Source organism: Oryctolagus cuniculus, chromosome 4 (assembly GCF_964237555.1).
Source record: "Oryctolagus cuniculus chromosome 4, mOryCun1.1, whole genome shotgun sequence".
Lineage (NCBI taxonomy): Eukaryota > Metazoa > Chordata > Mammalia > Lagomorpha > Leporidae > Oryctolagus > Oryctolagus cuniculus.
The window spans coordinates 107,522,457-107,537,552 of record NC_091435.1 but is presented as its reverse complement, the minus strand read 5'-3'; the positions used below and the strand labels follow the sequence as shown (position 1 = coordinate 107,537,552).

At 46.5% G+C, this 15,096-nt stretch overlaps 1 protein-coding gene across 2 annotated transcripts in view; it reads right to left on the bottom strand.

Annotated features, from left to right (window-relative positions):
* The window catches only part of NCEH1 (neutral cholesterol ester hydrolase 1), a 72,398-nt gene extending 62,463 nt beyond the window's left edge, over positions 1-9,935 (bottom strand). Inside the window, exon 1 of one of the 2 annotated variants that reach the window (XM_008266500.4) lies at positions 9,221-9,935. In XM_008266500.4, coding sequence (XP_008264722.2) covers positions 9,221-9,358 — 138 coding nt within the window. In that variant the 5' untranslated portion in view covers positions 9,359-9,935. Of the gene's footprint in view, positions 1-8,625; positions 8,770-9,220 lie in introns of those variants that run through there. The other variant, XM_070072510.1, reaches the window with a different exon arrangement.
* Between the last annotated feature and the right edge of the window lie 5,161 nt (positions 9,936-15,096).

Sequence of the window (15,096 nt, the reverse complement as noted above, 5' to 3'; positions counted from 1 at the left end):
CCAGCAAGGTTATTAGAAGCAGCCCCTGTCATTCTCGAAAATGTCTTGGTTTGGATAACAAATGATATAGCTACTAGACATATGTAACATGGGACCCTCTGTGTTTAATAACAATAGTCATAACAATGTGTACTTTTAACAGGGACAATCTGTAGAGAGGGGAGCTTCTCAACAGGTACACAACAAATGGGTTATAGGAGGCCGCTCCAGATACTGATATTTAAGTGTATTATAGGGATCACAACTTAAGTCCATTTTTAATAACTTCAAGATTTATCAGAGTTTGCATTCTGACCATTTGCATAATTCTCTCTATAAATCATGTATATTATGCCATTCAAAACCATACAGTTTCTCCCCAAATTATATCCCATACTTTCAAGGTGTACCACAGAACTCTAATCATCTCTATGACATGAAAAAGACAGGTCAGGGCTGCCGTACAGTAACTGTGAGAGCTCAGAAAAGGTCAGGACACAAAGAATGCACTAACGACACCCTTCCGAGCATTCTTCCAGCACAGCCCAGCAGTGAGCACAGGCCAGCAGAAGTTCGGGAAATTCCATGGCGGCCCCTGCTTTACCAGTGAAACTCACCACGTGATCCTGAGGATGTCACTGACCTGTTCTGAACCTTAAGCCTCCTCAGCTGACAAATGGAACTAGCGATGCCCACCAGTTAGTTATTCACCACACAATAAAATGAGATAAGTGAAGCCTTTCACAAAACCCAAAGGGCTATCTAAATGTACGGCATAGTAAAAAATTATGTTCCTTATAGTCCCATTTCCCTTAGGACTGGTCCCTTCTTCCTCTCACCCTCTCTCACCCGCAGGGGTTCCCTTTGGTAGGAGCCCCCAGGCCAGCTCTCACCCCACACACAGTTGCATCCACCGCTTCCGCTACTTCGCACTTGCCACCGGCGCCAAGTCCACATCTCCAGCCCAGCCTCCCTGTCCTGAGCTCCGGACCTCTACGTGCGGCTGCTGTGCGTGGACCAGCCCCCCACTGACTCTTCCCACACGGTCTGTCGTCGCCCTTGGGCCTGCCGCTTGTCCTGTCAGGATCAGCATCTCCACTGGCCTTGGGTTCCAGAGTCTGGGCCAAGAGTCATCCCTGACGGCTCCCCGCTGACTCCTTCCCCTCCTCAGCAGCTGCTCTGCTCAGCCTCCCTCCCAACCAGCCCCCAGCCGCATGCACCAGGCCTCGCTCTCACCTGCACTCGGGCTTCCTATGTGGTCTCTTGCCTTCACTTTTGCTTTCTTAAATTGAGGTCTCTTCATGGCTACCAAGGAGGCTGCCCTTCAACACAGATTTAACCATGTGACCTCCCCACGACAAACCTTCCCGTGCTCCTTCCCTACCCACAGAGCCCTTCATTACCTGATCAGTACTTCCTTTTGACCTTGCTCCCTGATCTTTGAACTTTAAATCCCTGCCCGTCTAAACCACTTTTACTTCCCAAACTGTACCAGCCTATTCCAATAGAACCATCACGAATACAAGGTGCATGTTATGAAGAAACTGTGAATGGATTTCAAACATTTTTTGAACCAAAATAAGCTTATCTTTTGATTACAGTGTCCATGAACTCTTTTTTTTTTTTTTTTTTTTTTTTTTTTTTTTTTTTTTTTTTTTTGAGAGGTAGAGCTACAGACTGAAAGAAAGGTCTTCCATTGGCTGTTTCACTCCCCAAATGGTTGCAGCAGTCAGAGTTGAGTTGAATCGAAGCCAGGAGCCAGGAGGTTCCACCGGGTCTCCCACATGAGTGCAGGGGCCCAAGCACTTGTGCCATCTTCTACTGCTTTCCCAGGCCATGGAAGAGAACTGGATCAAAAAAGGAGCAGCCGGGACTGGAACCGCACCCATATGGGATGCTGGCACCCTAGGCAGAGGTTTAGCCCACTGTGCCACAGCACCGGCCCCTCCATGAGCTTTTGGAAGTTCCCTCATGCTGCTGCTCTTTGTCGGGGCGTCCCTTTCACCCCTTTCTTCCCCGCAACCTGCTACACTTGGCTGGTTACTATGGAAAGGCAATCTAGCACAATGTTAAGCTTTCAAGCTCAGGAGTAAGGCAGATTGGAGTTGAATCAGGCTCCACCTCTTACAAACTTTTCTTTACATTTCAATTTTCTCCTTCGTCGCATAAGGAAAAATAAGAACATGTGCCAAGGGCAGGTGTTTGGCACAGCAGTTAAGTAGCCACGTGGAGGCCTACGTTTCATATTGGAGTGGCTGGGTTTGAATTCTGGCTCAGTTTTCTACAGATGTGTTCCCTGGAAGACAGCAGGTTATGGTCTGGGGTCCCTACCAATCATGTGGGAGACCTAGATCGAGTTACTGGCCCCTGGTTTCAGCCTGGCCCAGTCTTGACTGTTGTGGGCATTTGGAGAGTGAACCAGCAGATGGAAGATATGATATCTATGTCTCTCTCTCTGCCTTTCAAATAAGATAAACTTCACACTAAAAAACAGTGCCTGTTAGTATTAAAGTAGGGACTTAATGAACTGCAGACAAATAGCACAGTATCTGACAGAGTAAATGCTCACTACTCACTTGACTGATGTTATTTTCACTGTAAACATTCAACCATGAGAGATCAGATACCAATGTGAAACAACCACTCCCCAATGCACAAGTCTACTTTTCAAGGCTCTTATAGCAATCCATAAATGCCTGTCTCATAACCCTTCTTCCATCATTCAGGGGCACACTATGTCACTATCGGAATTTGATGCCCCTCACTCAAATGTAAGCTCCTCATATTATACATTTATCTTATTCAATTCTCTTTTGCCAGCTCCCAGTATTTGTGTTCTGTTAATATTTAATTAATAGGTGGTAACTTCCAGATGGTAGGATTTTAACTTTACTTTGAAAACACTGAAAGATAGATTGTTAAAATTTCACAGTGACATATCCTAGATTAGGCAGGGAATACAACCAAGTTTATCACTTGGAAATTCAATTACATTTCCTCATTCTTTGTAAGCATAAAATGAAGGAGAAAGGAAATGACACTTCTTATACAGTTTCATTGCAAAGTAAAAATCAGTATCTGCTATTTTAAAAGAATTGGGGGAAAGTGTTTGGCATAGCAGCTAAGATCCCTTAAGATGGGCCTGAGTTCAAATCCTAGCTCTGCTCCTGATTCTAGCTTCCTGCTAACGTGCCCTGGGAAGCAGCAGGTGACGGCTCACGTAGTTAGGTACCTTCACCCCTAAGGGAGACCTTGATTGAATTCCTGGCTCTGGCTTCCAACTAGCCCAGATTTGGCTGTTATGGGCATTTGGGGAATGAGCTAGTAGCCTGGAGATATGTCGCTCTCTCTCTCTCTCTCTCTCTCTCTCTCTCTGCCTTCAAATACAAATTAAAGTAACTGTATATACAAAGAAGATTTAAGAGTAACTAACTGCACTTTCACATTTCACAGAAATGTTTTCTGATCAAGCTCAAGATGTTAGAAATAGATGTCCTATTAAGATAATTGATGACAGTGGTATTTCTGTGCTCAGGGCTGCATCTGTAGAAGTGCTAGCGAAACAAGGAAAACTATAAATTAGGAAAATCTTACTCATCTGGCAGTTGAATCAATCTGACGTTAGTGTTTCATAGATGCAATCTGCAGAGACCAACAGACTGCTCCCCTTTCCAAACTAATACTGATGAAACACTACTGCTGCCTTGTTTTTAACGAAAATCCCATCAAACGAGCCAAAAAGTATTGTGACTGCCAAAATTTCCAACTCACATGAAAAAATATACATTGTTACAATTCTAGAAGGTGGTAGACAAAATTCAATATTTATTAATGTTTGAAAAGTTAATTTTACCTGACATTAGTAAATGTTCCAGTTGATATTCTCAAAAAGCTTAGCATGTTGGTGTTCTACAGGGTTTTCAGCTGAGCTGTCACTTAAACCACACCCACACAACCCAAAAGCACATCATGCACAAAAATTCAGGTGAGGTCACATTAAATCCCAACAAGTCTGGGGACTTTTCATAGGATGAACAACCTTGCACAGCTGGTAAAAAAATATTCACCCATAAACCATAGGGGAACCTTCTGCAGAAATGCCCACTGTAGCTACCTCTCTTTTACTTTATGGCATTGAAAATGTTTATCATGTAGGTACTAGCAAGTAAGAAAAAGATCAAGACAAAACAAGTCAGACACTGCCCTGAACTCCCTTAGCTACCATTATGACCGTGATCGCTCAGATAGAGCTTCTCCTTTCTATGGCGTTTGGAATGGGCAGCTCTTCGAAGGTACCCACAGACTCCTAGGCTTTTCTGGTTTGAAAAGCAGAGAGACAGCGACAGCTCCCGATCTGCTGGTTCACTTCTCAAAGGCCAGAGGACAGAGCCAGGAGCCCCCGTTCTGCCACGTGGGTGGCAGAGACTCAATCAGTTCAGCCTTCACCATCGCTTCCCACGGTCTGCACTGGCTGGTGGAAGCTGCAGTCAGGAGCCAGAGCCAGGAACTGAACACAGGCACTTGAATGTGGGATGCAGGCGGCTGAGAATCAGGGCTACACACCTGCTCTGGGCTCCTAGGTTTCTCATAGCTTTGTATTAACATGTCTTCCAGCCTAGTAGGTTATACTCTTTTGGGTCCTTTTAGAGTCTCCCCAAACACTCACATGGTAGGTTTTCAATCTGTTTCAGTTCTAAGTAACTGAGCAAGAGCACTGTGATAACTAAACCAGGGGTCCGTGATAGATTTTTTTTAATTGTGTGGTTTTTTTTTTAAAGATTTATTTATTTATTTGAGAGGCAGAGTTACAGAGGTCTTCCATCCACTGGTTCACTTCCCAAATGGCCACAATGGCTGGAGCTGGGCTGATCTGAAGCCAGATGCCAAGAGCTTCTTCCGGGTCTCTCATGTGGGTGCAGGGGCCCAAGCACTTGGGTCATCCTCCACTGCTTTCCCAGGCCATTAGCAGGGAGCTGGATTGGAAGTGGAGCAGCTGGGACTCAGACCAGCACCAATATGAGATGGCATGGCTGCAGGCGGAGACTTAACTTACTCCACCACAACCTGGCCCCTGCAATAAATTTTTAGAGGAAATTTAACTACCAAAATGTACATCATATTGATATGCATAAGCACATCAATTCCACATTAGAAGAAGGAAACTTATTTTTGGGCTCCCAGAAAAAGTTTTAAAATACTTTCTTCTGACTTCACGTTTACTGTGGCAATATACAGATATTAAAATAAAGGTAAGATTCCTTGTGACCTGGAAGGAAAATCATTATATTTGGAATTATCGGGGCTGGTGCTATGGCTCAGTAGGTTAATCCTCTGCCTGCAGTGCTGGCATCCCAAAGGGCCTGGTTCTAGTCCCAGCTGCTCCTCTTCTGACCCAGCTCTCTGCTATGGCCTGGGAAAGCAGTAGAAGATGGCCCAACTCCTTGGGCCCCTGCACCCGCATGGGAGACCCGGAAGAAGTTCCTGGCTCCTGGTTTTGGATTGGCCCAGCTACGGCCATTGCATTTGGAGAGTGAACCAGCAAATGGAAGACCTTTCTCTCTGTCTCTCCCTCTCTCTGTCTATAACTCTACCTCTCAAATAAATAAATAAAATCTTTTTAAAAATAAAAAAATTATCTTCCTGCTTGTTCTCTATATCCATTTTCATTTTTTCAAACAATGCTGCAAGAAAAAGAATCAGAGAGAGAGAGAGAGAGAACAGAAGAGGTTGGTGAGTGATTCCTCACAGTGCTTTCGGATGAGCTGAACGAGGCCTTGAATCCTGTAAAATGCTCCCTTTTTTACAGCCACAGGTTTGCTTAGAGCCAGCATCTCTTACCAAAAAATTCTCTCCAGAGGGATTGCTGGGTTTAAAGCTTCCCAGGGCTGTTGCCAAGCTGTCCTCAACTAAAGTGGTTCCAAAGTACATTCGCTCAGCACTGTACACTTGTCAGTGTCTTCTGCTGTGCTAGAATTGCCTTTGATTTTTTTTTAAATCTTCATTTGAATAGCATTTTGAAAACAGTCCTCAGAACTTCCCAATTAGCCCTCTAGTCTCCTGCTGTCAGTCATAGCTAAACTGATCCCCTGCCCCTTCCTAGGCTTGCCCACTGCTGCACCGCTGAAATCTGCCAGGCTACTCTTTTATCCCCTTAGACTCTCAGAGCCACAGTATCAACCAACTAATCTGAGAAACTAATCCATGCTAATGTAAAAGGGCTTATTCCCAGGAACATGTATGCAATACAACTTGAGCAATTCAAGGACAATATATCATCCACAACAGCAAGGCATTTTATTTATTTCATAGATCCATGGTTCTCGTGTTTTGCTGCAATTGCAATCACCTGAGGCGATTTCCTAGGAACACTGCTAAAAATACTCACATCCCAGGGATTTGGAATAAATATGGTATTAAGGTATGACTGGGGCATCAGGATTTTTTTTTTTTTTTTTTTTTTTTTTTACGATTTATTTATTTGAAAGAAACACAGAGAGACTTAACCTACCCAATAGCACTGGCGCCATCAAGTTAGAGAGTCTAAGCAGCTTCTTCTTAGGTAATACTAGAGGAACCAGGCCGGGCGCTGTGGTGGAGCGGGTTAAGTAGTGCCTGTAGTGCAGCATACTATCTGGGTGCCAGTTCGAATCCAGCTGCTCTACTTCCGATCCAGCTCCCTGCTAATGCGCCTGGGAAGGCAGAAGAAGATGGCCCAAGTCTTTGGGCCCCTGTACCCACATGGAAGACCTGGATGAAGCTCCTGGCTCCTGGCTTCAGCCTGGCCCGGCCTGGGCTGTGGCGATAATTTGGGGAGTGAACCAGTGCATAGAAGATCTGACTTTCTCTCCCTCTACTTCTGCCTCTCCTTCTCTGTAATTCTTTCAAATAAATAAATAAATCTTTAAAAAACAAAATACTAGATGACTGTGGAAGCAAAGTACAATGCACATAACCCCAAAATTCTGACTCCCTGCACAAGACAGAGGAGATAAGGAGGGATATGGGGAGGCATTTGCCAAAGACACCACTAATAATGTAGCACTTGAATTGCTTGATGCTAGGTAGGTACTGCTGTGCTAGGAAGCAAACAACACTAATCTCTCAACTAGCTTCAACTGTTTTTGGAAATGAGCCATCTGATTCAAACTACAATTATTTGGCTAAAAAGTTTTATGGAGTAGCTCTCTAGGTGCCACTGTTATAAATCTCCTTCCATTTCCATTCCCCACAATCCACACGACATGGGGACAAACTTTTAGAATGAAAACACCTAACTACATCACTAAACTTCACCGCAGGCTTATGGAGTCACCTGCCCTATCTCACAGGGAGGACTTAGGAGAATGTGAAGTGACAGTGCTCCAGTGCTTTCCCAGCTGGAACACACTTTCATGTCGTTTGTGATGCTTCGAAATTCAGAAGGGAAGCGACAGGCACCACTTCTCTGCTAAGCCGGTGGGGGTGGGGGTGGATGGGACATCTGTTCCCTCATCTGTCCCACACATCACCATCTGCACACACCTCTACCCCGTGGAGCACCCAACAGGGCCTTGCCCTTGAGGACTGGGTGGCTGAGCTGAGAAGAAAGGCTCTCCCCAAACTTGGTGTTTCCCAAATTACTTACACAGGGGAGACTTCTTGGGGAGAGAACTAAGAATAATCTCTGCAGCCAACACAGCGGCCTGATAAGTTTTTCTTGCTTTCTTTAGTTTCAAGTTAACTAGAATTATTCAAAAAATTCCTGGAAAATGAATACCATGGGGAAAAAAGCCATGCATGGATATCAATTTTTGCATCAAAATGAACTCTTAATTCTATTTTTCCACAAACTCTTTGAAGTGCCCTCATACTGTAGACAGCCCTCCCACCCAACTGCTCAAATACTGTTCTCCAGAATCTTTGCAGAGTGATCCTTCCAAATTACATAACCGCCTGGGGGAGGGGGGCACAGAATCGGAAGGCGGGACTTCCTGTGGAAGGGCTGATCATTGCCCCACCATTGTAGTTAACATCACAGTAAGCAGGAGGGAAGATGGGGGTCTCCAGCTTCAAGACTTGTCCTCAGGGACAAAAGCAACCTTGGAGGTGGAGAAAGAAGCTGGGTTCAGGAAAAGCAAATCCAAACTGTAAACACGCTACAGTGTCCCAGGAGGGGTGTGTGTGAACGTAAGCCCCTACACCATGTAATCCTACACATAATCAAGGAGGACAGGGACAAGGAATAGAAACCCTCTAAGAAAATCACGGTTTTTCTCCCTCTTTCTCCAGCTGTCATTCCTGAAGGAAAGACTTTACAAAGGTTGGGGGAAGGAGGAGAAAGGCTGGTTTTGGAGGTGGGTTATTGAGGTTAGAGCAGGCCGCTTAGAAATGCTGTCCAATGGGACGGCTCAGCCCTGGCTGCAGACTGTAATTTACATTTTAGATTCTCTGACACTAAAAATAGTGCCTCTTGCAGTGGAACAAGCCTGAAACAGATTTTCCTGTCCCAGGGGTGGGGAGAACCGCACACCCGTGTTACAATAGGGAGAAATGGGATCCTTCCAGGCTAAGGTTCAGGAAAAGGTTATCTCCTTGACAGTCAAGGACGTAAAGAGAGGCCGGGCAAACAGAAAACACACATCCAGCAAAGCCGAGCCGCCGCCGCACCTTAACCGCCACCCCAGCCTCCCGGCCTCCTGCCTGGAGCTGCGCCGGAGACGAACTGGGAGATCCGTGCGGCCCCTTCAGCGCCCCGAGGGCCCTGCCTGCTGCCCTCGGGAAGGAGCGCCGCGAGCCCAGGGCCGTGGGGGCCGGCCCGCCCGCGCCCGTGGCTTCTAAGTGGCTGCCTTCCCCGGAATCAGAACCTTATGCATTTAACTCACTCTCTGCCGGCCCCTACCGGAGAACGAACACGGGGGAGGGGAGACTTGGAAAAGGCTCAAAGATGGATTCGCTTTTCGATGTTGCAAGCCGAGAGAGAGGGGGCTAGTTATGGCAGGAGAAAGATTAACCCCGTTGCCAAATTCTATCCTAGGACTTCACTTCCCCGGGCACAGTCGTAGGCGAGACACGGACCTAGCCCGCTGCCAGAGAGGGGGCGACTGCGACCTCCCGTACAAGCCTGGCAGAAGCATCTGAGCGTGCGACCGCCCCGCCGCGTTCGGGAGACCTTGCGTTCCCGCGGATCGAGGTCGGAACGCTGCTCCCTTCGGGAGACCGCGCGAGAGGACCCGGAGCGAAGCAGCGCGCCGCTGCGCCTCACCACTTGCTGTGCGCCCCGGAAAGTCGCGTCCAGCAGCATCAGCTTCCAGGGGTCGGACACGGCGCCGGGCAGCGGGATGTAGACGTAGTAGGCGGCCAGCGCCACCAGGGCGGCGAGCAGCACGCAGGACGACCTCATCCTCCCCCGGCTCCGCAGGCCCGCCGGTGCACCCAGGGGGAAGGGGCGACGCCACCCAGAGACCTCCGGCAAGTTTCTGCCAGAGGCAGCGGCTCCTTGGCTTGTTTCTTATACGCCCAGTAGCCAATCGCGGGTGGCGTCGGGAGGAAGTCGGAGCGCTGACGTGCCCCTCGCGTGTGTCCTTGCCAAGTGTTCCAGGCACCCCAGGTTGGAGCAGGCGCTGGCGCGGCGCGGCGCGTGGCGCAGCGGGCCCTGCAGGACAGCGGCTTGCATTGCATGCCTGTGGCCAGCGGCTTCTTCCCGGAGGTTCTCCAACCCCCAGACCCGAAATTGTTCCAGTGGGTTGAGTCTCCGTGCAAGGCACGGGGGTTCTTTCACTCAAAGTGGAGATGGTATTAAGATAGGCATTAAGTCTTCCAGAGCCAGACTTGCCAGGTAGTATAATATCCAGCTGAGAAGTTGAAAGAAGGGAAAATCCCTGTAGCTCCAACAACGACTCTCATGCGGTACACTTAGCACCCAAGTCTTGGTTTCCAAATCCCTTTCCCTCCTCGTAGCAGGAAACCAGCCCTTTGGCACAGCTCCCTGGAGGAAAGGCGGATTCTAAGGCGGGGGCACGTGGCTTTACAAGATAAGCCCGGCCTGCCGGAAGATAAGGAAGTACTCAAAACATCATGGAACAGGTGGCAGCTTGAAAGAGCTCCTGGTGGCTAAAACTGGCATAATTTTAGCATCAAAACAAACTATCATAATAGGCTACAAACCATTGAAAGTCCAGGAATCTGTACTAAGATAAATGAACAAACAAATAGGGAAAGAGGGAAGGCTTTTCTTACAATGGAATGTCAACTATTAACCACAGAAAATCGTAAATAAATGCTAAAACGAGTGGGTAAAAGCTTGACAAGGGATTTTCATTCCTCATCAAATGACCTCTAATTATTGTTACAAAGTGAAAAAAAAAAAACTTACTTTACAGTGGTAAGACTTGGTGGACGCTAGCTGAATGAAACCTCTTCCAGTGGGCCAATGGTAGCGGAAAGGGCATTCAAAACAGGATTCTTGTTAAAGACTGGGGAGAGAGGAGTATGGGCTGAGGGAGAGGAAAGTTCCCTAGCAGAATTACAACCAGAAATCAGAAAGAAAACATTTGGGATAACTGCTTCATGGAAATAGGTAAGGTCTTAAAACACCTGGCATATGTAAAAATGCATCTTAATATAGTAATTAGAATTTAAAAGACTTTTGAAAGGTTATTTATTTATTTGAAATGCAGAGCCAACAGAGAGAGGCGAGTAGAGAGAGTGAAGATGAGTGAACAAAAGAGAGCAGTCAGTAAAATGCCCTGGTCCTGCTCCTAAGCCCATATGGTATGGTTTGAGTTAAGCAATTGATTTTTCTTTTACATGATTGCTTCAATTTTTATTAATATCTCTTAAGTATATGACACAACAAAACCACTACTTAGCAAAATATTTATTTATTTATTTATTCTTAAAAAAAAAAAAAAAAGGCACCCAGGGCAGTGGTTTGATGCAGTTGAGATACTGCTTGTGACTCCTACATTAATAAAAAAGTGCGTGGGTTCAAGTGCTGCCTCCTCTCCTGATTCCAACTTCCTGCTGAGGCATACCCTGGGAGGCAGTAGATAATGGCTCAAGTAGCTGAGTCATTACCAAAAAGATTGAGTTCTAGGCTCCTGACTCAGGCCTAGCCCAGCCCTAGCTGTTTTGGGCATTTGGGACGTGAATCTGTGACCAGGAAACATCTCTTTCTCTGTCTCTCTCTCCCTCCTTCCTTCCCTCCTTGTTTCTTTGCCTTTCAAATAAGTAAAATTTCTTTAAAATTTAAATTCAAATTTACCCCAAATATCATATACTGTACCACGTGACGTGACTTCCCCATCTAAGACAAAAAGAATTTTCGTCCAACATCTACTGAGTCCTGCTGCCTGTAAGGTACTGTGGTAGGCCCCGTTATGATGAAGGTATAGCTTCTTTACCTGCCAAAAGTGTCCACTTTTTTTGGACAGAAAAGGGTTATTTCAAATATGTACAAAGTTCGGAGGTGTGGTGCAGAGGAGGTCAGGGCTAGTTTTGTTCTGGGAGAGTGAGAATAAGAAGATTCACAATGAAAGTGGTGACTGAGCAGGCTCTGCAGGCTGAAGAGGAGCATGCAGGCAGACCCTGGTAAGACCATCGCAAGCCCACAGAAGAGCCTGGACAACAGCTCCGGAGTGCGGTGCAAGCAGAGCGGTAGATCAGTAGTCCCACATTTCTGGAGCATCAGCTGCCAGGAGTAGAGAGTGATGAGATTTTAACCTGAAGGCTTGGGCAGAGATCACATGAAGCAGGGCCTTGCATCATGCCAAAGAAGTTGAACATTATCCCGCAGGCAGTCTGGAGGCACTGAAAGGTTCGTATTAGGTTGCTCTGGTAACTGTGTAGAGGGTATATTGACAGGGAGAGAGCAGGAGAAGCAGAAGAAAATGTTAGTTCTAAGGTGTCCAAGACAGGGGTGATATTTGCAAGGACTTGCAGCAGGTGATGCAGTGGCATGAAGAATCAATCTTTTGTATCTCCTCTTGTCTTATAGGGATGTCAGTCATAATGGATTAAGGGCTCACCCTACTCTAGTATGACTTTATCTTAATTCATCACATCTGCAATTACCCTATTTCTGAATAAGGTCATATTCTGAGGTTCTGGGAAGAAAATGAATGGGAGTGGAGACAGCACTATTCAATCCATTACAATACCAAGAGTTAATGGAAAAAAGGCAGCATTTTAGCAGGGCATTCTACCCTTTCCCCCATTGTAGCACTGTACATGATCCCTAGGTCTTCTTACATTATTCAAAGAAGGTGATGTCCCCTTTGCTCATTCTCTGAAGCTCAGGTTTTCATTTTTTTTTATTGACAAATAACTTTACAACTAATTCGGGATAGAGGGAAAAGAGGTAGAGTGAGGGTTGAGGTGCACATATGCTTTCCTATATATTGTAAATGATGAGTGGCTCCATGCAAGTAATTTGTGTGAGTGTGTGTGTTTTTAACTCTAAAGAATGCCTTCTGGGCTGGCATAGCAAGTAGAGCTGCTACCTGGGATTTGGCAACTACTCAACTTACAGTCCAGCTCCCTGTTAATAGCCTGGGAAAAGCAGCAGAGGATGGCCCAAGAACTTGGGCCCCTCTATGCACATGGGAGACCCAGAAAACCTCCTGGCTTCAGCCTGGCCCAACCCTGGCAGTTGCAGCCATCTGGGGAATGAACCACTGAGTGGAAGATATCTTTCTCTCTCTCTCCCTCTCAATCTGTAACTGAGTTTCAGATAAAAATAATTTTAAATTAAGAAAACCCTTCAGATTTATTGAAAAAAAAATTGTACTGTTCAGATTTCTGGCTGACAGAAGAGTATGGTGCAGCTTGGAGCATGGTCTGTGTAACACATAGCTTGTGGCTGTCTGCTTTATAGTAACAAAAGCCTAGCATCATCCAAATAACCTATGGCACACACACACACACACAAACACGTGTTGTAAAATAACACAGGAATATTAACAATAATAAAAAATAGAAGATTTGTTAGTAAAAAAAAATACCATGTGAAGTCAATTTTTCATTTTTCTTTTGGTCGTTTGTTTTCTTTTTGCACTTTCTTAAAGCTGTCAGCCTGGAGCTTCTCCTGCCAGCTCCAGCGATTGTCTCCGTGCACAATGGACAGGACTGAAGTCAGACGGGTTCAGCCCCTCCCCCTGACAGCTCAGAACAGCTGGATCAAAGTACAGCAGGCACAAAAGTCCAAATGCTGTCACTCGAGGCATGGCTGGCACGTGGCCAAGCCACAGGGATGGACAGGGCACCCATGTCCTCTGGTGGCACAGAGTCCACGGAGCCAGTGCTTCTCAAGAAGCCACTAGGACCAGTTGAATATTCCAGCCAGAAACTGGAGTGCCTACTCAGCCAGGTCAACAATCTTGTGCGACCAGGGACTGGTGGCTCCTCTCCACATTACCGCACAGGCCCCATGAGGCCACAACCCAGGTGCTGCTCCACCCGCTGCTAGGCTTTGGACACCAAGCCGACGTTCTCCTTCTAGGCCAGTGTGTAGGTCTCCCGGGTCCCCTGCAGGGATGGGGGATGTAGCAGGGGGCTGCTGGCCATTCACGCTCTTGAACACAGGCCTGAGCTTCAAACTCGACAGGGGCCGAGGTCCCACTGCTGTGCTGAGTGCTGAGTGCTGAGCCCGCGGGGGTTGCCGGCATTTCAGGAGCTCTTGGAGCCTGGCCTGCGCCTGATGCTGTGGGGGGACCTGCACAGCATTGCGCTACCAGCTTGCTGGGCCGCTTGGTGATGGTGTACCTGGCGGAGAGGCGGCTAAAGCCTCCCACGTGCTTTCCGCATTGGCGCCGCGTCCAGTCTCGCGTCCATCACTTGGCTCGCACCAGGCATTTCGATTTTTCTTTATAAACTATGTATTTGGACAGCTTTAGCTCAGGTATCCCCAAAATGGAAGCTGCTCTGCAATGATACAGATTAAAATTCTTTGACCAACTGTATTTATTGCTCAAAACCAAATACATTCTTCTTTTTTTTTTTTCCCTCCCCCACAACTTCTGGTCCTCCAAGAAACTGAGTTAGAAACGATTTCACTGTTCTTTTGGTGTTCTTGTTGAGTCTGTCAGACTAGGAAAGCTGTGAGCCTTACTAATGACCTGCATAGCTATTCCCGGGGTCTGTGTTATGGCAAGTGGCGACTGGGCATTCAGGGTTCCAGCCAACATCAGGTAAGTTTGAATATTATAATCAAATAAACTAAACCTCCTTTGCAAGTCTACAAATCCTGCATGATCAACTTCTGTCTACCTCTGTAACTCATGTAGGGCCCTCCCTCCTTGTGTTGGTAGGGCAGCCATACTGCCTATTTTCCCTTGTCAGCTATGTGCTAAGGCTTTTCTGCCCCAGAGCTTAAAAATTGATTTGTTTGCATTTATTTGAAAGGCAGAATGAGAGAGCAAGCTTCTATCTGCTGGTTCACCCCTGCCAAATGTCCACAGCAGCCCAGGCTGGGTCAGGCTGAAGCTAGGAGCCAAGGGCATAATCTGGGTCTCCCATGTGGGTGTCAGGCACCCAAGGACTGCTGGGTAGGAAGCTAAGATGGAATTAGAGTAACTGAGACTCAACCTAGGTGCTCTGATACGGGAAGCAGGCATCCCAAGCAGCTGTTAAGCACTGTGCTAAACCTCCTCCGCCTTCACGTCCCCCCACCCTCTACCCCTGCCCCGTTCATGGACGTGTTTCCAAGATGTTCTCTCCAGTTGGCACTCTGCCCCTACTGTTCATGCTGTTGGTAGCTGCTTAAATGTCTCTTCCTCTGAGTGACAGTATTTTATAAAATTCATCACGTAATGTGTTTGGGCCTTGCAGCTTGTCATCTAAGCACCTTCTATAACTGCTATCTGATCAACTAGCAGTGTATTATACAGCCAACTTAAATGACCAAATTTTGGGTAAATATGGAGACTATATAGCTGGAAAGAGAATTGTGTTATTGGTATTTGTGTTCTGAACCAAACTTTTAAAGTAAAAGTTTCACTATTTCTGAAAATACTAAGATGATTTTATTTCAGTGAAATAAAATCTTGTTTCAGGAAGGTCATTGAATGGTTGCCTGATTAAAAAGCTACTTTTAAAGTAGAGCTCTGGTTAAATATCTTTTCTCTATCTCCATCTTTCCCC